Source organism: Corvus brachyrhynchos, unplaced genomic scaffold (assembly GCF_000691975.1).
Source record: "Corvus brachyrhynchos isolate BGI_N302 unplaced genomic scaffold, ASM69197v1 scaffold175, whole genome shotgun sequence".
In the NCBI taxonomy this organism is placed as follows: Eukaryota; Metazoa; Chordata; class Aves; order Passeriformes; family Corvidae; genus Corvus; species Corvus brachyrhynchos.
In genome coordinates this window covers 3,512,422-3,537,677 of record NW_008238448.1, presented here as the reverse complement: position 1 = coordinate 3,537,677, position 25,256 = coordinate 3,512,422, and the positions used below count along the sequence as shown (strand labels likewise).

Genomic DNA, 25,256 nt, shown 5'->3' with positions numbered 1-25,256 from the left:
CTTTTAAGGAAGCACACAAGCCCTTAGCAGTGATGTCCGTATGTGACTCTGCTGTGTATCTAATACTAATTAAACACTTGACAGGTGTTTTTTGGTTTTGTTTTGCAGGAAGAAATCATTCCTCTTTTCAGCTCTGTACGCTGCCTTTATATTTGGTGGTCGGCACCTAATGAACAAACGAGCAAAATTTGAACTGAGGAAGCCGCTAGTGCTCTGGTCTTTGAGCCTCGCCGTCTTCAGGTAGGCACTTCTTCACACCACCTGCCTTGGGAGAGGCCCTGAAGAGGTTTGGGGTTCTTCACATACAGCAGCACTGCTAGTGTGACAATAGGCTCACACAGAAGTGGCATTTCTTTGCTTCTGCTGTTCAGGGTTGTGTCCTGATCCACTCCTTAACACTGAAATGATCCCCTTTGACTTACCAGATCACAGAGCATTTGAAGAGGGGAGAAATCAATAACTCTCTTGAACAAAGGTGAAAATGAAGGAGGACATGAGAAAAAGTGGTTATCATTGCAATACATTTACCATGCAAGCTACAAATGGAAATAAACACATTAAGATGTTAGTCTTGTTCTCACTTACTAGTAGTACTATGTTTATATGGGGTGTGTGCGTGTATATGGAATATTTAGTCAAGACTCTGATCTCCTTTACAGTGAGGTAAACCAAAACTCAGTGCTTTGATGACAGGTAAATTAGACCTCTGTAATCGATATCGGGAGCTGACTTCTGGTTATTCCATCACAAATTGCTTGTGACTGTAGCAAAAAGGTGGCTCCACAGGGAAAGGCTGCTTTTCAGTAATGCACATCTCTTGGCTGTGTGTTGACTCCACACTGAGTATGGGGAATGTCATGTTCAGGTTGTTGGTAGTTGCTGAAGTCAGAAGCAAAATTGACCAACCTGAATTCCACTTTATCTGCTTAATATGCTAATTTTTAATGTGGCTGAAGTTAAATGAATGAACAAACAAATGCTTATAAAAGTAGCCCTTACAAACACATGAACTTTGGTACAAATTACTAGTAATAGTACACAGATGACCTCAGGATTTTCCTTCATTTCAGTGACTATTGGGACTGTAAGTTACAGCTCACTCAACAACATACAGACCAACAAACTGTTATCAAACACTGCTACCTGTATCTTTCTAATATCAATATAGTAATTCCTGATTATATTAGTTCACAGCTACATAAAACAGGCTTGCTTACTGAGCAGGTGTGAATGATGCATTATTTTTCACAGGATGGGAATAGTTTTTGCTGAGAGACTCTACAGAGGGAAATAAAGAAGGGATAATTGGAATGAAGAAGTTTTGCTTTTTTCATGGCTTTTCTTTCTTTTCTCCAAAATTATATCACCTTGAAACTTTCCAAAACACTGGCAGGGGAGAATAAATTGTATTTCTAATAGCTAGGACATGCTAACAGAAGAACTTTAATTTGGCTTGGGTTTAACAGTTCATCAACACGATAAAGAATATCTCAGAGCAGACAAAACTTTTAGCGGTCTGGATAACTTTAAGAGCAAGTTCTAACACTGTGGAAATTTGTAATTTTCATTTGCTTGCACTTGGTGCTGTACTTCTGGCTGTGTGTCTGACATCATTTTGCTTTAAGGTCCTGTAAGCAATTGTCATTGTCTGTTTCAGAAATGTCTGAATCCCAGCAGCTGTTGAATTGGTTCCTAGATGGCATTTCATTTGTGGATCAGTTTGTAAAGTGGTTTGTTGCCAGCAGGATCCCAGTCCTGATTGCACTTTCCTATTGAATGTGGACACTAGGAACTAGCTGGCTTACACAAAGCATTTGTAGTTTAATTCTCAATTTGAGGTGGGGAAGCATGATTTTGGAACTCTCCTTTGCAGAAGATGTCTAGAGCAAATTTAAAAATTAAATTACTTTTAGATGTGTCTGACATTCACAGTGTGGGGTTTTTAAGCAGTTTCACTAGCTAATTTCCTCCCACAATCACAAGATCGAGGCACTGATCAATGAATAGCATGAATTTACACTACACTGTCTAGATGGAATTTGAAATTAGCACATTCCTTCCTTGCTAATTGGAGTTTCCCATCATAATCATATGAAATAGCTAACTCATGGCCAGCATGAGCTGCTGAGTGGTGCTGGGCGATGTGAAAAATGTGGCCTTCAGGTTTTGAAGGTACAAGCAGCCAGGATCAGTCTGCCACAGAGATCACCTCAGTGCAGGCACTCAAGGTGAGCTCTCATTGTGCAGATAAGAAGCATTGGCCAGAAGGGCACAGTTAAGACAGGGATTCGCAACTCCATAGTTTGCTTCTTCCATCAACTCAAATAGCACCATTCAGGGACAAGTGTTCCCCAAGTGATGCAGAACTCACCCTTTCCTCTGTATGTTAGGAAAAGAGGAAGCAGAGTGGAGTGGGTGTGTGAGATGTTTGGCCTGCACAGAAGTACTGTGCATTTACCCTGCTGGATTTGCAGTTGGCATCAGTTGATTATATGACTATGCTTTGCACTTCTGGGGTGCTGAGTAGTGTGCAGAAGAGTGAAATAGGGAAGGGGGAAAACCAACCCAAAATGTTTGCAGTAAGACAGAGCATGAAACCTTTGTAGCTTCCATAGCAACATGCAATCCCATACAAAACCCCTTGACTTCTTGCCTGGAAAACAGGAAAAGTGGCAAAGAATTCATTAAAACGTGAGACAAAGACTTCTTATAAAAGTGTTCATTGGAACATCCATTACCTGGTGCTTCAGCACCACTGTTCTTTCTGGGGCCATCGATCACAGCCTTACTGACTCTCTTAGCAAGCAGCACTGGAAATATTGTTAACTTTCCAAGTAACTTGTATTTGTTTTTTTTCTGGCTCCTGTCATAACATTTAGAGGACTGCAGACTTACTATGGATCCAGGAAAATGCTGCTTAAATTTCAAAAGACTTCCTCTTTGGCTTTCTGGGAAGCTAAAATGCTATGACTTTTACAATACCTTGCAGAAATTCTAAGTAATATATTTGTCTGCCGTGAGTGGTTGTACTGAGGGAAAAAAACCTGCCTGGAGAGCCCTCAGTATTCTGCCTCAAGGTCATTTGTGAGGCTTTTTTCTGGACTCCTTGTTTATCTCCCTTTTAGCACTCCTACCATTTTACCTGCTTCAAATATCCTCAGAAATAGTAACACTTAGCAGAGGCTGAAAAGATGCGTTTAGGGCTTTAAAAGAAAAGGAAATTGCCTGCCAGGCAATGACATGGTCCTTCTTCAGAATGTATCCTGTATGCCCTGCGCTTGCCAAGATCATTTAAATGTGGTAGCTGCTACAGTAGGAAACTTGCCACGCTTATAAATAAACAAAACAACTACACCACCCTGCTGAGCTTGCTGAGCATTCAGGAGCCCAGTCAAGAGCAAGTTTTGTGTCAACACTGGCAGCCAGCCGGATTCCTGAGAAAAAAAAGCAGCTTTATTTCCCTTTGAAAGCATTGACTAGTTTTGAACATTTTGTCTCTGAAAACTTCGGTAGGAGCAATGACAGTAAATCTTGCTTTTCACTTGGAAACCCCTGTGAAAACATCATCTTCTGAAATCTTTTGCTGAGAAATCAGTTTGAGATACTGGGGTGGCTGGGCTGGTTTGGTTTTTTGGTCCCTAGCAGGTTTGTTGACTTGTTTAACTCATTGAAGATTTGTTCTGTTTTGTTTTTGTTCTATTTCAGTTTGTTGTCTACACTTTAATTAAGTGTGTTTACCCAGCCTGGTTACATACTGAGGTCGTGAGGGAGCAGTCCTGTGTTGCTCTCTGTTAACAGGAACCTGCTTTTAGGAAGCTACACAAAAGGTCTTTCTTCAGTCCCATAGGACCCCAAGGAAACCACTGCCGTTTTACCTACACAATCAAAGTGATGGTCAGTCCTGTATTTCTGAATATTCCTTGGTGTTAAAAATCTGCAAAACACATCAAACCTGAATTGCCAGTTTTATATTTGTGACACTTTGAATGTAAAGTTGGGGCCATTCATTGAATGTCTTACTTGGAGTCTATCAGAGGTGTCATGCTGGCATCCGTAGAAATCAGCAAAGCTGAGGCCAGGACTCAACAGAAGGATACGAAGTCATTAATTCATGTTTTCATTACATCTCAGTTGGATTTTTGTAATTCCTTCTATAGGCCAAGGAGTCTGTGTATGGGTAGCATTTCTATCAAGGAGCTTAAACGTGTTTGATTGCCTTGTCTTCACAAAGGACAGCAGCATGGCACTGTTCTCCTGCGCATCCTTTAGGGGCTGACAGCAGAAGTTTCAGGGTCAAGGCTCTAACTAATAACAGGAAAAGGTTGTCTTCCCTAGGGAGCTCTGGCATGTCAATACAGGAGGCTAAGAAGCTAAAACATCTAATGTGAGGCAGTCATTTGTAGGCAGAGGCTAAGCTTGACGATGACTGGTAGGTGCAGTGAGAGAAGGAATATCTCTTCATCTAGCCAAGCCACACAACTGTAAGGCTCTTATCATCCCCTGAGATCACTTAGATTCTAATCCAAACCCAGCCATGCTTTGTAGCAGTGGTGGAAATGAGTAGATGTCAGTACAAGGTTTCCAAATGTCTTTCTTCCGGGTAAGCACTTTCTCTAAGTAGTAGAAATGGTATCAAATACAGCTAAAAGGTCGCTAGCTGCTTGCCACAAAGCTAACCACGGCCTCAAAAGTAAAGTATTCCCACAACAACAGGTCTTATATTTGAAAGACAAACCCAAAAAGACTCACTAAAAGAAGGTGACTCACTTTGCCTTTACGGGGCTGGTGTTGACTGATCTGTTACTGGAAGCACAGCAGCACATGTAGAGGGGTTTGCACTCATTCCACAGAGGGCTCCTGACAAGGTAGCCTGAGACACGCCCTTATGCGAAGAGCTCAATTCTGAGCTGAATTAAACAGAAAAGACAAAACATACGTTTAAAGAAAAGATTTCAGTTGCTTGGATTTGTGACTCTGAAATACATTCTAGTTATCATGCTTGTAAGTAGGAAAATCGATGAAAGATGATAGAGATTTATGTCCCCTCACAAGAGCTGCTATTCACAAATACTTGCCATGGAGATTTAAACACAACTTAATTTCATATGTTGCTGAGCAACCCATCAAAATCTTAAAATACTCTGAAATTTTATAAGGTCCTGACAGTACATTCAAAGAGAAAATTAATTACTGAAAAGAGGAATGTTTGCCAAATAACATTAAAATTAATAAGCAGCATTTAAGGTGAATTAATAATCTCACTTATAAATTTTAAAAGAAATTAACTCAAAGTGAAACATTCCCTATATTTGTAAAGCATTAATACATATTCTCAGGACATTTCTCAGAACCCAAATCAGTAAAAGCCTTAATATACACATACTTAACAATTTATTTTTATAGGACCATGTTCATCTTTACATGCTTACTCGATTTTCTTATGTAACAGATAAAGAAACATCTTTTTAATTACCGTTTTGGAGCTGAAGTTGAATATTGGGTGAAAAATAGAAATTCAGAATGATTGGAGAGAAGACAAAAATCCATTGGATGAGATTTAGCAGTTTAAGAAGAAAAGTTTCTTTTCTGTAAGTTACTGTAATTCCAGTAGGAAAATACAAACAGTGTTGTGTAGAGTGAATTCATACAGTGCAAAACACTATCCTTACTCCCAGAATTGTAACTGATGCCATGTGACAAAATGCTGTGCCCATCTTCTAAAGTCTCACCCCTTTGTTCACTCTGCTGTTACTCCTGTGGATTCCTGTGTCCATCAAAGTAATTTTGAATGTAGGCTGGTTTTACTGTTTTTGTCTACTCATGCCTATTCAAAAGTAAACCAAGGAGTCACTGTGAGACCTATCTAATTCTGCTTTGCAGGAGGTACGGATAGGATTGTCTAAAAATTATTATGAAAATCTCTTTTCTCAGTGTTAAGCTGCACCTCCTTTCTTTAAAACCTTTTCTTTCTCTCTGACTTGGCTTGCTTGTCTTTATTGCTGGAAAATGAGCATCTTAGCAAAGTGAATTCAATACTTTATTTGAAAAGCTGTTGTTGTGCTCGTTCTGCCCCTGTTCTTTCCCCTCTCTCGCAATCAATGAATGTGTTGACTCTCAGTGTGTCACCTTGAATTACACCTTTCTCGTGAGCTCACCCTGTCCCAGCCCATGGGAGCCATCGCAGGTCACCACTCAGTATGAATGGTACCCAAAGCAGAGCCCCCAAGAGTGAAATTTTACCTCTCAAATTTTATACAGGGAGCAGACTGAAATGTTATTTGAGGAATAAAGAACATCTGTCTGGTGACTTAAGCAGGGAACAGTACTAGAGAGAAAGTAGATCATTAATTCAAAAGGAATCAAACCTCCCTTCTCTCCCCATGTGGCAGCACTTCTGTATTTTACTCAGCCTCGATACTTGGTTCGTGAGCATGCTAAAAGGGCCTCCTCCATGCGGAAATCCCTGGGGAACTGGTGTCTCCAAGTGTTTTCTTCTGAGTAAGTCCCCAACAGCTTGTGCTTGTTGGAGACAGCGGGAATACAACACTGAGAGGTGTTAACTTGCATGACCTATCAAATCCAACGCCTTGTCTGAGGACGAGCTGTTAATAAACACTGCCAGACCCAGCAGTGCTCGCACGCAGGGCTTGGCTGCATACGGGTGTCGGCCCGTGGCTTAGCACAGTCACTGTTTTGTCACAAGTTTAGCTTCTTCTAAACAAATGTGTCTCCTTGTGCTTGTACCATTCAGCATCCTCCCCCTAAGTTGTTGAATTAAAAAAAAAAAAACAAACAGTTGCCAATTGTAGGCAAATCCCTGAACTTCTCTAGCAGCTTACAGGAGTATTGCCCCACTGAGGACGGAGTGAAAAAGAAGTTCAGTGCCTCCAGTTGTTATTAAATTTATGGATCTGACATTACAGTTGTATTATAACTTTTAGCTTCTTTAAGCCTCCCTTATTCTGTCAAATGCTAGTGTTTCGCTGTAACTTAGATTTTTTTTACTTTGTCTTCTGCCAGTTTTACAGCTTTACTCATGGCTGGCTTCATTGGTTGTCCTGACTCTTTGCTAAACCTTTTACTTTGTTTCTGTTTGGCTTTATTTGTGTAGGATAATTTCAAACTCCTGAACACATACATTTCAGTGCTATACATGACAGTTACTCTGCCAACTTGATACATTTGATCCTGTAAGTATCTTTCATTTATCCTGCAGAACTAGATAATGCTGCTTTTTTGGATTATCATTTAAATCACTGCAATTCTGCACCTACTGTAAGGTTGCCTTGAGATGACATTGGATGCTGAGAATAATTTCAGTAACAACAAAGGAACAAGTGCAAATGCCCCTGATGCTTTCATTAAGGATTGCTTAAGAGGCACACTGTGCTTATGAATCCTCATGGACTACTTTAGAAATCCTCAGATGGATTCCTTAATTCCTGTGAGATTTTGCACCAAACACAAGGCTTAAGTTGAAAATTGATTTTTTTTTTTTCCTTTCTAGTAGTCTATCCACAGTCCAAACTTGCTGAAATAAATATCTAAGAACTAGGAAATACTTCTTGAAAGGAAAATACCTCATTGAGTATGCAGCCTTCACAGGGTGCCAGGGAATTTCAGCTACAACAAAGTCCAATTACTATTTAGTGATGGTGTTGCTTGAGAAGTAACAGCTTTCATCAAGAAATATTGTTCCTGCAAGTTCCTACCACCATGTGCCAGGTTACCAGGAAGCAATGTCAGGTAGCCGCACACTAAAGAGAGTAAAACTAGATGATAGGTAATTACTCTTGATCAGCTTGTAACTGCCTCTTTGGCAATCAGAGGAGATACAGGGATGCATGGGTAAGCTGGAAAATTATTTTTCATTCTCTGTAAGAAAACAGCTACGTGTTTTTCAACAGTGTATGGTTACAAGGGTGTCCCTGTAAGCAGCTTACACTGTCCTCTGGTGTTCCTTGGGTGATGATTGAGTGCAGCTGCCCTTCAGCCTGACCATTGCTCTGTGCTTATCTCCACCAAAACCCAGTGGGCCTTGCATAGTTGCCAAGTGCTCTGAGTAAGGCTCTCTGTGCAAGTATAACTCTTTTCACTTTCACCAGTTATCTTCCCTGCTGCTGCACAAGCTACTGGTAGGGATGTACACCCAGCATTTTTTTTTCTACTGTGCTTTGTAACCAATGCAAGTTCTTCCACCAGCTCACAAAATTTTACTTTATTGATTTTTTTTGTGTGTGTGTGTGTGCTCTGCTCTCAGGGTTGTCTGAATATAGCTATTCCCAATCATAAGGAAGGCAGGCCTGGAGGATCAAATTGCATTTCCTGGAGAGGTAATTCAGGCTCTGTGAGGAGAGACTGGAAGGCAGTACCTGTGGTAGATTGATTTTTATCCACACAAACAAATAAGTCTTACGAGTAGTAGTTGCCGCGGTTGGCAGAATTGTTGAGTTTGCCACTTTAGCAAGGGCGAGTTGGATGGATTTTCCTCTGCTGTGGTGTTAATGTGATTAAAATCTCCAGATGACAGTGTCCATTGATCGAGAGCCCTGCAGAGATGTCACTGTTTGGGTATGCTTAATGAGGTCCCTGGGGAGAGAAAGAAATAAGTTAGGTCTGGCTTTCCTTCCAGTTTTGTCAATAAAAAGGACAAAGAAATGGTTTGGGGAGCCAGGTGAGTTGTGACTAAGAAATCTGCTGACAAGAGGGAAAGGCTGAGGGAGTGGCCCCACACTGAGGGATTTATTGCCAAGGAGAAAAAAAAGGCAGATGCAAGATGCACAGTATCTGCCCTCACGTGGAAACCGCAGAGCGAGCCGTCACTTTAACAGAACTCACTACCTTCCCCAAAATTTATCACATGGGATCCTAACACCACCCAGGCATGTATGCATATGCTTATGGGTTTATGAAGCTGCATAAATGATATATTATTTCTTAGAGCCATGTGAAATATTTGCACAGTTTCTAAATCAGTCTGAGCTGGCCTGACTTCAGGTTTTGGTCCCAACTGAAAACTCAAATGATTTGCATTGAAAAGCTTTCTAGAAAGGCATCTGGATCAGTGCAGTAGACAGGTCTGAAAAGCAAGGCTTGTGTGCTTGGTTCAGTGGTGGGGGTTTCTTTTACAAATGGAAGGAGAATTCTCTGAAATTTGCTTTGGGATTTTGATAGGACTGAGCCCAAACCTCAAAGTATGCGTGAATTTATGCAAAGGAAAGTTTTCTGCCAAAATGACTGATAATAACTGCAAAGATCAGCACAGGTTGTGCTCACACACATGGTCCTGAAAGCCAGAGAACCTCATTATAAAACACTTCCAGTACTTCTAACCAGCAGGTTTTAGGATAAGCAATCACCATACTGAAAAAAACTGTTATTCCTCATCTCCCCCTATTCCTACTTTTTTTTTTTTTAACATTACTGTGGCTTGGACTCCACCCTGAATGAGTCTCCTTCACCTTCAAGGATGGTAAAGGAGGACTGTGTGGGTGAACTGCAAGATCCATTTGTTTTCCTTCCCAGTTAGGAGATGGTCAGTGGGAGAGGCTAAGGAGCAGCTAGGCAGCAAAACATCAGAAGGAAGGTTTTACTGTTGGGGCTTGTTAAATTCTTGGTGTTCTCATGCCCTTACATTTGTGTATGTTCTGGACGGACCCATTTCTGTTATTCAGAGCAGTGGATTATAGAGATAGAATTTGTAATAAAAATAATGGTACCTAATACAGCATTGGTACAGTTCCTGCTGCATTCTCAACTGTAGCCTGTGTATTTCCGAGCTTTTGAGTCAGTCCTGGGATTTTCTTTCACCCTGTAAAGGAGTGTATTTGAAACAAGATCCAGCAGAGATGCCAACCACTGACTTAAATGCCTTTTAAATGGCTTCCTAGAGCAGAGTAGCTGGTCAGAGCATGGTGCCACATTTTGCACTCTCTGGTGCCAAGGCTGGATGGAAAGGCTCCTGCCTTCCCCGGTCTTTGTTTTCCCTATGAATGAGAGCAGTGAAATCATGTTATTAAAAAGTGGAGGAGAGACCATTTTAGCTGCATCATTCACCAGCCCAGGCAAATGGTGTGGCCGTGGAACCGGGCAGAGCAGCACAGCAGGGTGGGCAGCAGGCACTCGAGGCAGCAGCCTGCTTGTGGGATGGGTGGAGGCATGGGATAGCTCCAGCATGAGAGGGCCATCCATGTGGGGTGCATGGATACAGGAACTCGGAGCAGAGAAGAGCCACAGAGAATGCCCATTGCTAGTAATCACATTCACCTCCCCAAAGAAAGTGGATGTTTTCAAATAGAACATTTTCTCAGCTGGAGAGGTAAAATTGCAAGTGGGAACAAAGGCATTCATCATTACAAGCTTTCAGGCAGTTTAGGAAGTTAAAGACATTTTCTAGTCTGAAGCATTTGTGAAAACTGTGCTCTTAATTACAATGGTTTAGTCATTTTATAGATACCTTGCAGCCTTTCAGACACATGGGCTGAAGAGGATGAATTCTATGTTCTTTTTAAAGAAAAAGATTAACATAAGTGCTCTTAAATGACTGCTCTGTTAATTTTTGAAAAAGTGCTTTTAAAGATATTCAGTTACCATAAGAAAAAAGTGTATCATGGAACCAAGGTGCTTTTTTCATAATTTTTTCTTTTTCCTGTTTGTTGTAAGAGAATAAATAATGGTCCCAAATAATTTTATCCATAGGCTAGGCCTTGGAGGACACAGGTGTGAGGGAGTTGTTCCTGTGCTTTCAATTGTCTGCTAGCAACTGAATTGTAGAAACTGGGCGCATGGTTGTCTAAACACAGTTAACAAGGGGTAAAATATGGTGGCAAAACCCTCCTTCTTTGCTGTTACAGTTTTACACTAAAATTGCTAAATATAGAATGAGCATGTAAGTAGTTACCATAGTTCATTGGCACCAGTAAAAACTTGGTAACATTTTTTCACATCTGTGCTCAAAATTACTTTCCTTAAAGGAAAATGTGAGAAAATTATTAGCCAGTGTGATTTTTTTTCCCCCAGTGAAATGCAAACAATACGGAGCAGAAAGGAGCTCAGTAATGTTACGATAGTCTTAAATCCCAAACATACAAAAGGAGGCATTGCAGTCCTCTGAAAGATTGACTTTGAAATAACCAGATTTTTTCATTTTACAGTGAGAGTTCAGGGTTCTGTTTTTGTCCAAGGTTGACTCACTGGTTATGTCTTCAGGCTTTTCCTTCATAGACTTGGCTGGATAGGAGCCTTTTAAAATGGGTTTCCCGCGGACTCTCTTGCTGCTGAATAGGATTAAACCTGCATTTTTGTAGTTTTATCAATTGAAGGCTTAAGTAAAGGAGAACAGGAGTTTTTAAGAATATTGGCATTGAATTTTCCACCTCACTTTTGTATGTGGTCACGTCGCGAGGAGTTAAGCACCCAATCATGGATTCTGATCCATACCTGATTTTATTCTGGAGTTCACTGGTGTAAAACAACTACAGTAGTTAAAACAACTGCAAAACTTCCATGAGGGAGAAAATCAAAATATTTTCTCTTACAGTTAAGGTCAGTTGCTGCAGTCTGCAGCAGTGTAAGCAAACTCAGAAGGTGTGACAGTGGGGAGGAGGTAGAAGCGTGAATGCTCTTGAAACTCACTTTGTAGGTCACATTCTCTGTCACTTCTGTCCAGCTGTGTCAGGCCAAATCTACCCTGGTGTTTGCGTAACATACTTTCCTAAGGGAAAACAGAGCGAGAGCAAGGGTCTGACTGCCTCTGTGGAAGGCACAGCCGATGTTCAGGCTAGGTCAGAAGGTTTTCAGCTGTTGGTGTTTCTAGAAGAGCACAGCTTTGTAAACTTGCACTGTGTGTCTGTGCACCTCACTCTGTATTTTTAGATCTTGAAAGTGTGCCGCCAAAGTACCAAATATACAAGCAATGAAGTGTTGTTAAGAGGTGTACCAATAGCTTTTATGTCTATAAACTATTTATCTTGAAAAATATAGGTGTACCTGAGGTAATTAAGATGAAGGACTTGGGACTTGAATGTTTAGAGAGCAACTTTAAAAAGTGGAAAGAAAATCTGTAGTAGGTCAAAGGACTGTGAAGAAAATTTGTCCTACTGAAGTGTGTTTACTGTTACTTCAACTATACTGTTTTCACTGATACAGAGTGAGGTCAGGCCTCTTTCTGCTTTCATCAAACAGACCTCCTGGGTAGGGCACTGAACCACAACTCACAGATTCACAAAATATCCTGAGTTGGAAGGGACCCACAAGGATCATCAAGTCCAACTTTTAAGGAAATAGCCCATATGGAGACTGAACCCACAACCTTGGACTCACGAAATTGCACATCATTTCTTATCCCAAGTCAGATGCAGATTTTCGACGGGACAATTAAATTTCAGTTTGCCTCACCTGTCTGTCTTTGAAATGGGTTTAATACTTAACCACCTTACAAGGCTATCACACGAGTAAAGGACATAAAGTTCTGTAAGGAATTCACAAATACAATGTTAAGGGCCTTGGAGATGCCAACACAGACAGAAGTCTAAAGGAAGTTACCTGGATAGACCCCAGCTTATGAACAGCTTTGTACTTAGCAATTCTTCACACAGGAATGTCTGACCTAAAGCAGTTGCTGGCCTGAACTTTATTTAGGTTGGTATCTCAGGGATAGCCCAGTCTGGAAGTGGTAGGTCTTCACTGTTGGAAAGCAGAGGAGACCAAGATTTTGGTATGGCAGAGGAAGGTTTGCTCTGTGGAGAGAATGGAGATGTCCTTTTCATCTGAAGTGGATTCAGTGAGGAGACAGAAACTTCTGGGGAGGTACCTGGATCGGTTCTAGGAGGTAAAGCAGAGAAGTGCTTTACAAGTGTCTTACAACAACAGTCTTTTGCAGGAACAGGTCTCCCTCTCCATCACTAACCTTGGCATTGCTTGAAAGCACTTTGGAAATGTTGAAAGATGATGAAACAATAACCTAGTTACATTAATTTTCTTTGCCATTTCTTACAAAAGTAACAGTTGGGCTGAGTTCATCAGCTGTAATTTGAACAAGTGTCTCTCCAGGATTTCAAGGTAGCTCACTGTTAAGAAGTCCTGTCTTTTAAATGCTTATAAAACACCTCAAAGATATTACATTTAGAGTTAAGAGTGACCAAATCCATAGTCAGTACCATACTTTTTCAAATTTTTTTTATCATTTAGGTGAGTACCATTCACTATGTATTCTTCACTGACCAAGAGACTGATTAATTTAATTAGGAAAGTTAAACCTCTTCCACAAACCTAGCAAAATATTTTTAATAACTAGGTGCAGACTTATGAAGCTAGTTCTTCTAGTCAGTTACTAATACAAATTAATATTTCATATAGGTTGCCCTTGCATCACACTGACCATTTAGGACATTGGGTGCCAGATCCTTTTCCAAGCTGCTTTTCTGTGGAAAAGTTTAGAGGACTTGTTATATTGCAGTGACTTACCAACAGATCTCATTAACTCTGTGAAGTCAAAATAAGAGCCATTAATTCCATGTCAGTCACTACATGGAGCAACAGCCAAATGATAGCTTTCAGTCATTGGTCACATTTCATTTGTACTTAATGATTGGCTTCTCACCGTACAGTACAAATATCATGATTTTTCAATCAAAGATAAGTCTAAGGAAACCATATAGTTTCTACACCAGTTTAAATACAAGAAGATCCAGGATTTTTTGGTAATTCATGGAACTTATGTAACTTCAATTTTATTGAATACAATAAAAGAGACAAACTAAGACAGGAGTCACATCTGAGATAACATTTAGGTAGTCTGACAACCTTTAAGTGACACTGTATATTAAGATTTTCATAGTCGTGATTGATTCCTTCTCTCTTTTAGAAGATTTCATCTGGAAAATCCAACTTTTTAATACTGCACCATCACATATTACACATTGCCCAGTGAAGTTGGTGCTGCTCCTCCCTCCCCCCTGCAGAGCTGGCCAGATGTGGATGAATATGTCCATCAGTGGGAAAAAATCACAGCAAGACTTAAGAGGTGATTCATTTAGAAAAAAAGAAGTGGAGGAACAGCTGCAATGAAATCTAACCAATCCACAAACACCAAGAGCAGCTTGGCTATCAGAAAGCAGATTGAAACAATTGCAAATTCTAGTGGGTTGTGCTGCTCCTTTGCTAGGTCCTGCACACGTCAGCCCCCCAGAAAGTGGGGCCCACAGAACCTACATTCTCTCTCTGTGGTACCCTGTAACCCATGGACACAAAAGTTTAAGGGAACTTAATTATCCAGGAAACGTATTTCTCACTTGCCCTTTGCTGCAGTGCACTGGAAGGTTGGTGTGTGGCCTGGTTTTTCGCCAGTCCCCTCTCCGTGGAGGACAGAACGTCATCTCTGTTGGACAGGCTCTTAAGGAGGCTACTCTCATAGTCTTAATTTATTTCCCAGCCTCAAAACAGTCTGGCACGTCCACCCACAAAAGCTGTTGGAACAATAGTCTTTGAATAATCACCCAGGCAGCAGTAAAAGTCAGTAGGCTGTTGGTCCATAATTCCGGTCAGCACAAACCAGACCACAGTGTATCCTTGCCTCATTTGTCATTACCCAGATAAACCCTTCAGCCTGGACATTCCCTTTTGGTTTTGCTTAACTTTATAAAGAAACTACCCTTTCTGTAGCCACATCCTGGGGGAACTGAAAAAAATGCAGTTTCTTTTTTTTTTTCCCCAGGTGATGAGGGCAGACTCCCGCAAGCATTCTGATTCAACTACTAAAATTCTGTTTGACTGTCTTCTCTTTTTGCCATTAAGGTTAGCAGTTTCCCAGAGTACTCTGATCCTAGGGGACTTGAAGTCACCACAAAATTTAAAGACAGATTTTAGATTAGGAGCAGGCCAATGGTTCATTAAATCTTCCATCTTTCCCACTGGCCTGATGGTCAGTATTGTCACGGTAGCAACAGCAACGCAGCAAGCACACTGATCTGACTACCTCACCTGTCCACACAGATAATAGTTTATCTTCCTGTAATAGAGCTGTAAACATATATTTAGTGTGTGGTCACCATACAAATGCATGTTCCCAGAACTCCTGTTTGCTAGGTAGGACCTATCCTCATGTCCTTCCTCCCTGGAACAGGCCATTTCCCAATGCTGGTCTACCAACTTTATCTGAAGTCACCTAGGAAAAAATAATGCAAACTTGGAAAAAACCTTTCCCTCTGCTGGTTGGCAGATGCCCCCTTCAGTGCCTGCATCTTCTGGAGGTGCCTTGGTGTCCATTGAGTCAGCCAAAACTACCATTCTTTCTCACGTGGCCTAAGCAGGGTTTTATGGGAGACAGATGGAAATTTACAAACAGCTTAATTTCCAGCAGCAAAATCTATCAGTTTCTTAAGAAATTTGTCACCTAGCCCTGTCTCTGCTGTGTTACCTTTGTGGTGCACATCATTGATGGGCTGGTACTCTGGGACCAGGTTTCACAAGACTGCAGAAGATAAGAGTGATTGATTGGAAAGAAGTTCACCATTACCAGGTGGAGAAGAAAAACTGTAAATACTTCCAGAGAACTAGTAAACATACCTACCACTCATGTTGAAAAATGGCTTTGTTACAAACTTATTTTTAGGAATGAGTTAAAAAACACAGCAAGGGGATGACTGAATGATGTGAGATGTTCTTTGACATGGACATACACCTACTTTGGTACATGGTGCTTGGTAATACCAGGAGTTTCTGAGTTTCTTTGCTGTTTTGACAACTGTGCTGGTGGGGAGTTCAGTATGTTTGATGAAGCTGCATTTCTTTTCAAGAAAATTAGTTCTGAGAGTTGTTTCTTATATATGCTTCCTCCCTGCAATTTCCTAGTATCACTTCATAGTTTGCATGTGTTCTGTTGCTTGGCTAAGCACAGAAATACTCTGCTGCCCCTTTTAACAGAAACTGCTGTCTCTGGGTGTGCTCTCAGGACTGCCCTGCTGCTCGGACATGACAGACAGAGGGGTCACTGTACTTCCCACGCTCCTGTGCCTCAGCATTAGCAGCACAACTCCTTCGTCTTTCCTGAGGACGCTGGGATTTAAATCAGAAAGACACAGAAAGGCCATTTTATTGTGTTAAGAGAGAACTCTTCAGCAGCAGAAGGGAAGCTTGGAATGACCGCCAAAGTACTGCTGCTGACCAGAACAGGAAGGTGAACATGGATTGATTTGTCATGAAGGAAGGTGTAGGGAGCTCCACATTCTTCACCTGCTGCCCTTTAGACACGTCCTTTGAATTCAGAGTGCTCCCTCTGTAAATATTTCACATGCTAAAATGAAAAAAAAAAAGGGAGTCAACAAACAACTAAAGAACCTGCTTCCCCTCTTTTCTTGCTGTTATGGTACAAGCAGGCTGCAGTCAGTGTGGTCATCTCAGCTGCTTTCCCAGGACCACTGTCTGCTCGATGTGGGTTTCACAAAGGAGGATGTTGTGCTTTTTGCCATAGCCTTGTGCTCCCAGGGCACAGACTCACCTGCCAGGACTCCTGTGAGTAACCATGTAAGCAGGTCAGGGCAGAATAAAATTTTTTCCCTTTTCTGGACTGGGAGCTGGAGCTGGACCTGTGGGAGCTCTGTCTGGGTGGCCGGCTGGCTCGCTGCTGGACTTGCCCAGCACACCCATAGCACAGTGTAGTCCAACACCTCAGAGACTGGTTGAACCAGCTGGCTCCCAGTGGTTTGGGCTGTTGAACAGCCTGTGAGGCCTGGGAAAGGAGGGTTCTGCTTGAAGTCCCTACCAGCCCGTAATTTTGTGCAGCACAGCTGGTTCTTGTCTGAGGGCTCCCTGCTGCTCTCAGCTGGTTGCTGGGTACTGGGTACAGAGGATGGTATGCTTTCAAAAAGATACTCCACTACTGACCTCCAGCTTGTAGCTAACATATTTTTCATTCTTCCCTAGCCATAGTCAAGACTCCTGTCCCCTTCAATGCCATCTTTATCATGTTCTGCTTATACAGATTGCATGATTTGGTTAATTTTTTTTAAAGATTTAAACCAGAGTAGAGGCTTTCCACTCTGTCCTTTAGGGCATGTTGCTATATTCTATGCTGAACTTTTAATTTGTTCTTATTTGGAAGTCACATTCCCTGCTCAATTCTGCAGTGTTGATCCTGGACTGGGGTGTCCATAGGTGTCAGGAGGCAAGTGCAGGGGTGGGTGTCCCTAGAAAGCAGCCCTAGCAAAAATGGGCAGTGACCTCCACTGCAAGGAGGAGCTAAGCCTGCTACAACACCAGCTGGGGTTGGTACTGAAGGCTTGAGGTACCTGCTGCTCACTTGGGCTTTTGAGAAACAAATACTTCATTCCCTTCTGGCAAGTGGGATGGAGACAGCAGAAAGTAGCAATAGGCTTCAGACAATAACACCTGCACTGTCTTTCCATCACCCAGCTCTCCAGTCCTCAGTTTGCCTCCTTCTTAATTCTGCACCTAACCCATGCATGGGATGTGTTTTGAGGCCCTCTGAATACTGGATTTCTGTGGCCAGGTTTTGGTAGCAGGAGGACCATTCCTCATCCCCCTCCTCCCCTCATCACTGGAGAAGAGAAGGTAGAGAATTCAGGAGTAAAGTTAAGCCCAGGAAGAAGGGAACATGGGAGGTGTTTTTAAGATTTCACTTTTATTTCTCTTTATGCTACCCTAATTTGATTGGTAATAAAGTCATTTCCCCAAGTTGACTCTGTTTTGCTCATGATGGTAACTGGGGAGTGATCCCTCTGTGCCTTTATCCCAACCCAGTAACATTTTCATATGTTTTCTCTCCCCTGTCCAGTTGTGGAGGAGACTGATAGAGCACCTTTAGTGGGTACCTGGCATGCAGCCAGAGTCAACCCACCAATGCCTGTTTGAAAACAAGTTTGAGAGGGAAAAGTATTAGTTTGTATTTTACTCATGGATATATTTTGATCATACTATGGACAGTAAAATATCAATTGGGCTTTTGTTAACCTACCAGAGAAGTCACTGCCTGAAGGGAGGAGAATGTAGGACATTTTGAGCCCGAATAGATGAGAAAGCTGCATTAGATGGTGCAGATTATTTCTGATCAGTCTCTCTAGTTGTAAAAGACTGTACTTGTACAGTAATTCACTGCTACCTTATTTTGAAAATCCCTGCAGATGATTCCCACCAGACAGACTGCTTTGGTAAGCAGTTCATTTCAATACCTCACAAAAGCTACAGCAGAAAGCAGGGTGAGGACAGAATGAAGCAGAAGTTATTTACTGAGTAAGCAATGTCATCACTCTGCTGCACATCATGTCTTTGCAACATAGAAATTTGTTGGTTGACTTTACCTTACAGAACAAACAAGATTAAGTGGCAGAGGCACAAAAAGCAGTCCTAGCTCTCTGGCTCCAAGACACATTTGCAGGCATGCATCAGATCTTTTTTCAGTCTTGTTGGCAAGGTAGTGTTTTGGCATGCAGCACTTCTCATAAGCAGCTACCTACTCGTGGTGTCTCTTTAGGTAATTGAATCAGTTACTTGGAGTTTGCTATCCTTCTTTTTCATAAAGCCTTCCATCGTGAATTGTGTGAAAATGTAACTTGGTTTCTACCAATAAAAAAATACAGATTAGTCTGACTCACACCATGTAGAGCTGTAACTGGAGTCACTTCTAGAGTCATGGAACTAGAGGAAGCCACCATCCTGTGGAACTGTAGAAAAGTGTGTGAGTGTGAATCAGTGTGGGTGTGCACTCCAGGGAGAGCCCTGCTGTAGTTGCTAAACAGAAAGACAGGCAGAATTACATCAATATAATCTCAAAGACAGCAAAGGGACACTGTAATCCCCACCAGGCACAGACTCTGTGGCTCTGTTAACAGTCTAGATTAAATCCCTGGCTGTCCATACTCAATCACACTTAGATCATTGTTTGCCTGTTGCTCGAACAAGTGTTCTTCTCATTTGCATTTGTGTTCATGGCACAGAATTCTCTTTGGTTTTAAAACTTTAGTAACAAACAGTTTTTTAGAAAAGCAGTACAGCTTCTTTACAGAGAAAGATGTATTGCTCACAGCTATTCGATTTCATAATTTAAAATTCCTTTTTTCCCTCCCTTTTAATGTCAGCACTGAGATACTTACTAATGGGAGGACCAGTGTATCATGAGGTATTCTGCCTGCTCTTTCTCCACGCAGTTTTGCAACCACCCAAAACATAGGAGCAGGCAGCAGCATGCCCTGGCTAGCCTGAGGAGTTCAGTGCTTCAGGAAGTGATCATATCACATCTCTGTCAGGATCTGTCTTCTTGGGAATGAGAAATGCAGCTCCTGAGAAAAAAAAAAGGAGCATGTTTTAAACACCAAAGAGAAGACACAAAATAAGTTGCACCTCATTTCAAAACTCCTCCTGCAGGTTTTGGCACTCTGCTGAGCTAAAATGACCGATGCCTGAAAGATGGGAGAAAAGTGTGCTGAGAGGGCATTTCTGGGAGGAAACAACCCTACATGGGGGGGATGCACTATGGGCTGTGTAGATGTTGAGAGCACTGCGCTGTCTCCTCTGCATGCAGGGGTGGATGAACGTGAGAGACTGCAGCAGCTCTCTTGCTTAAGCCTGGGAATATGTGCATTGCTTTGGGCAATGCTAATGGGAAATACAGACTCAGCTAAACTTCTTCAGCACACCTGTACCACAGCAGGGTGTTTTTTATTTGCACATAGCACAAGAGGACTCATCTGGTAGTAGAGCCCATGAGCAAATACCACTGTGCAAATAGCAGATAATAATAGTAGCTTGGTAAGTGCCCACAATTGTCTGAATTTCCTGATGGCGCAGTGAAACCTCAGGCATCTAAAGGTAGTGGTGCAGGAGCCAGGATGCAGCACTTCTCCATGGGCATGACCTGGCCATAGAGCCCCCACTGACAGCCCAAAGAGCAGCAGGCACTGTGGCACTCCACTGGGCTGCAGATTCTGTGCAGGGGACAGGGGAGAGCACTCTGCATTGTTCCTTAGCAGCAAGGTGTATCAATGCTGCAGATTTGGAAATCTAAATATGCTCTGCATATTATATATAAATTAGGTCAGCAGTTTTTATGTTCAGTAGGCTTACTAGAACCATCTAGTCTGACCAAGTACCATAGAAACTGCCACAGAACTCAGCTTTTGAAGCTGCCTTAATGGTTTTAAAACATGTTTTTTAAAGAATACTGACTTCACAAGACAAGGAAAAGTAACAGAGAATCTATAACTTCAGAGGAATTGTTCCTTCTTCCACACATTTTGCATAAATGGTAGCTTGCATTACCCACACGTGTTTGTACACCAGTTTTAGGTGGCTTGTTTTGCCTGCTGCCATGTAATAGTCACAAAAGACAGCGAGGCAGAGTGGGAACCAGGATAGGTCAAGGTCACAAAGAAGTTAGAGGGGAGATAAGATGGAGCTGGGTAGAGGGATGAGGACATATGATGTAGGCATATTTAGTAAGATACACTCAATCCCAAAATAGATTCTGTCTGTCTTTGCTCCTTTTTTTTTGAAAACTACTTCCTTCACCAAGTATTCATCACACCTTACGAAGCGCCACCAAGCTACAGTGGTAGACAATGGGCAGGCATGTTCTTGCCATAAAGCAGTGAGGCATTTCCTTCTGCAGAGATCCTTGCTGGTGAGACAGAAGCCTTTGTTCCTTACATGAGATGGATGTCAACCTATCCCCTCTGTAATTGCACTAATTAATACCGTTACAAATCTCTTGATGTTTCTCATTTACAGAACACTGTTACCTTGCATCTCACTTTGATGAGGTGAAGGTGAATCTGCTGTTTACAGCTTGATTTAACTACTTGTTTCCTCTGTTAGCAATGACCTGTGGAGGGATGAAGTCAAGCATGTGCACCAAAACACCAGCTCTGAGATTCCTCATCAAAATCTGTGTATCCTACCTGGGTTTGGCTGTGCTCAGAGCTACTGCAGGTGTAACAAATACAGGGAGAAATGAGAGAAAACTCTGAGGAAATCCGAAGAGGGAATGGGTCCTGATTATGTTGCAAATACAGCATTTTATTGACTCATTTCTTGTCGTTTCACAGCCATCAGCATCAAAACTCTGCATGTTGTTTAGAGCTGAAATAGATGTTTCCCTGCTCCTGAAAACTGAAGGATCATTCCTGTAGTAATGAAATAAAAAACACTGATGTTACCATTCCAGACTTTCATCAGGGGATGTGGCTGCATTCCATTTTACAAGTCTGAGTTTAGAGTAACTTCCCAGAAGCCAGCAGAGTTTCTCCAGCTTTTAAGCTGTCTCAAACTTACTATTTCAGCACAATTATGGCCTTTTTCTCATAATGATTTGGAGTGATGGCATGTAGATTTCGAATGTCCACTGACCTTTCTTAATTTTCTCTTTTTGTTTTAAAGTATATTCGGTGCTGTTCGAACTGGTGCTTATATGCTGTACATTTTGATGACCAAAGGCCTGAAACAGTCAGTGTGTGACCAGAGTTTTTACATTGGACCTGTCAGCAAATTCTGGGCATATGCATTTGTGCTAAGCAAAGCACCCGAACTAGGTGAGTTCTCTTTCTCTCATATGCATATATGTGTTTTTAGAGAAGAAATGTCCATGCAGGAAGCACAAGAAGGGTCTCATCACCGTCAAAATCTCATTTCAGTCTCAGAAAAACTGAGTAAGTGAAACCAACCCCAAACTACATGTTTTAGTCTCTAGTGGTAAATTCCAGCTTGGCTGAAGTTAGATCAATGTGCAGTTGAATAAGACCTTTCTCAGCCTGGGAATAAACTGCAGTGATTATACACAGCAGGGCAGTCAAGAAGGAAAAGCAATGTGGTCTGTACCTCTTCCTGAGCTACTTGTAGGCAAATAGGAGTGGCATAATCGGCAGTCACATGCCCCATGGCTACAGAAGTGAAGGGTGGGCTATAGCAGCTGTGTCAGTAAGAAGCTTTGAGTCAGGCTCTTCCTCCATTCTGCAATTTTCATCCTTTAATACACATCTAAGTGTACAGTTATGAACAGTAAGGTGCTTCCTCCCTAGACATGGAAAGTTGTGGCTGTCTGCTTCCTCCAAGTAGAAACCAATTTCCCATAATATCCCTAGCTTTTCCAGTCCAGATTTTTATAAATTTGTATCTCTGCAGCAGTTTCTTGATAAGGATACTTATGATATACATGTGAAAGCCAACTAGGAAGTCAGTCTTCATGTGTTCTCATCTGTGGCTTATTAGTGTAAGAAAGGGTTGTTTTAATGGAAGGGAGCAGCCCACCAGCTTTCATTTAAGGTTATGCCCTTATTAAACCTCAAAGGACTGCTGCTCTCACTGTGTTCAGGTGTACAGCAAAAATAAGACTTTACCTTTCAGCAGGTAATTTGATTCAGCAAATTAGAGGACAGCAATTCATCAGCATTAAAACTAGAATAAGACAGACACCAGTTGCCTTGCTGTGTCAGAATCCCTTGGTTTCCTGCTGCTTAAATTGCTGCAAATGCACAGAAATTTAGTTGCTAAAACTGAGGAAGAGCTGCACAGCAATAATAAACTGAACATATGATTACTTATTAAAATATGAGTCAACATCTTGCAGTTAATGAAGTGAACAGTAGCATTATGGTTTATTATAGACCTTGTGAAGACAGTGCAGTTTTGCTTCCATCCATGACTAATATTCATGACTTAGATTTCCTGGGATACTTACACATCAAACTAAGTCCCCAGGTTCAGATCCCAGGGATCCTTTTGAAAACAGTGTGTGTATAACAGTGGAAAACAAGTAGCATACATACATATCAGTATAGCTAATTGAGATGCTCATTGCAATCATGAGAAGCAGAAGGAAGAAAAAAACCAAGAGGAATAATATTTACTTTTCTACAATAGTAAGATGGATTTGCAGAAAAGAGATGTGTGTTTCAACATAACCCAAATTTCTTTTTGGGAGCATCTCTTTCATTATGGTAGGATGCCTATGCAACAGCTTTTTTGTGTATTAGCTCAAAAGGCTCTAGTGATTTTAACTAGGTCCAGTTTGCATGTAGACATTTGAATCAGAGGACATTGTGCTGCTTCCTCTAGGTTTTCTGCTCTCTGTCAAGCTGTATTTCTCTTCTAGTCTCACAGTACATAATGGACAGTCTCACAGTTAGAGATAATACATGTACATCCACCTACCTCACCTCAGACTTCTGTGGATAATGTTTGCAGCGAAAGGCTATCAAGTAAACCTATGGAGTTTCCAAATGGAGTTATCCATACAGGAAAATGTAGATGCGTTGGTTTTCTAAAGATTGCATAGAGCTTAGGAGCCAAACTGGCTCTTGGATTAGACAGGCTCTCAGATCTAGAGGTAAGGTGGATTTCATGCTCTAAAGTAGTGTATTCTCCAGCAACAGCAAAGGGAAGAGAGCACTGCATTAATTACAGAATTGTTTGATATATTTCTCATTGCCTCCCCTCTTCTTTTTTTTGTGTTTTGTTTTTATTACAGGTGATACAATATTCATTATTCTTAGGAAGCAGAAGCTCATCTTCTTACACTGGTACCATCACATTACTGTGTTACTTTACTCTTGGTACTCCTACAAGGACATGGTGGCTGGCGGTGGCTGGTTCATGACCATGAACTATGGAGTACACGCCGTCATGTACTCGTACTATGCCTTGCGAGCTGCTGGCTTCAGGGTCTCACGCAAGTTTGCCATGTTCATCACCTTGTCGCAGATCACTCAGATGTTGATTGGTTGCGTGATCAATTACCTGGTCTTCTCCTGGATGCAGCAGGGCCAGTGCCATTCCCACGTGCAGAACATCATCTGGTCCTCTCTCATGTACCTCAGCTACTTTGTGCTCTTCTGCCATTTTTTCTTTGAGGCCTATATAGGCAAAACCAGAAAAGAAAGAAAGGTTGACTAGTGGTAGAAACAAGAAGCCATAGCTCAGGGTCATCAAGAAAAACAAAATTATAAGAAAAAAAGGCACAAGGAAACACATATATGTATGGTGCAGTTAAAACTTGGCAGCTTAGGGAAAGTTAGCGTGGTTTAACCCAGTAAGTTTATGATCCTATCATGGTGAGGACTCACTGAATTCTACTCTATCTCAAAGGACTGCTGATGAAAGACAACTTCCTTCTTGTACCTGTCTGCTCTAGAAAAGAAGGAGAAAAGAAAGAAGAGGAAAAAAGGAAAGAAAAAAGGAAAGAAAAAACAGAAGAAAAGAGAAATGGAATAATGTTAAGGGGAGAGAAAAAGTACATTAAATAAGCAGTGTGTTTCCCCAAGTTCAGGAGAGACTTTTATTTTAAAAAAAAAAAAAAAAAGGTTTCTAAATCCTTTCTAATAATTTCTCTGCGTTAAACAAAAATAAGCAGAGGTGACAAAAAAATCTGTCTATAATAACAACAAGATTGCAGAATTAAAATCTTTTCCATAGAAGGTTCATACCTTTAGCCAAAATGAAGCCCAAAAAGATGTTTCCTGCATGGAAGCTGGCTGAACTCCACACTGTGGTTATGAATGGAAAAGAGAAGAGATTGATTTCTCTGCCAGGAGAGCAGATCTGGGACACAGAGTGACCTCCCTCAGAAGGCGAAAAGGAGCAGTACTTTTACAAGAGTCTAATGTGAAAAGATGCACTGTTGCAATACGTATCTCAGAGAGTGCATTTTCCAAGTGCATTTTTCAGTGAAAGGCAAGGAATTTCTGCAGCAGGATAAGTCATAGAGGGTTAAATGAATCAATATTTGCTAAATTACCAGGGGCTAATAGCGGAGGGATGTTCAGGAAGGAGAGGGAGACAACTCCCCTCACGAGATTTTTAGGAATTATCCATTACTCTTAATTTCGCCCGCAGCAACACTGAATTAAATGGGGGAAATTGGAAGAAATCGCAGTTAGCGAGAAGAGAGTGATTTATCTGCCCACTGTTTTCAGAACACAGCCCTGTGGTACAATCGGGACTCTGTGTTTTTGCAGACACAACGATGCCTGCCTGAGTTGGGAGAGGTGGCAGGAATGAGCGACATTGGGTATCACTGTGCTTCTGCATCTGCCTCCTGGGCAGTGCAAAGATGTTCAAAGTGCCCTCCTCTGGTCATGTGGAGATACTACTACAAAACATACTTGGAATAGGTTTTTCTTGAGATTTGTGTAGAAAAAAATAGTCTAAATGAAGTAATTTTGCTGCAACAGCTTGACTCTAAAGTCCAGAGAGAATTAATCCTTCATTAAATAAATATATATCTCTGCAGAATCTGTACTGTAACATCAGAC

General features: G+C 41.5%; 1 protein-coding gene across 4 annotated transcripts in view; it reads left to right on the top strand.

Annotated features, from left to right (window-relative positions):
- Positions 1 to 24,348, top strand: part of ELOVL6 (ELOVL fatty acid elongase 6) — a 73,957-nt gene extending 49,609 nt beyond the window's left edge. For all 4 annotated transcript variants that reach the window (XM_008635617.2, XM_017736778.1, XM_017736776.1 and 1 more), the window contains 3 exons: positions 109 to 240; positions 21,388 to 21,539; positions 23,474 to 24,348. In XM_008635617.2, the coding sequence (XP_008633839.2) occupies positions 109 to 240; positions 21,388 to 21,539; positions 23,474 to 23,898 (709 nt within the window). In that variant the 3' untranslated portion in view covers positions 23,899 to 24,348. The remainder of the gene's footprint in view (positions 1 to 108; positions 241 to 21,387; positions 21,540 to 23,473) is intronic.
- Positions 24,349 to 25,256: the final 908 nt, after the last annotated feature.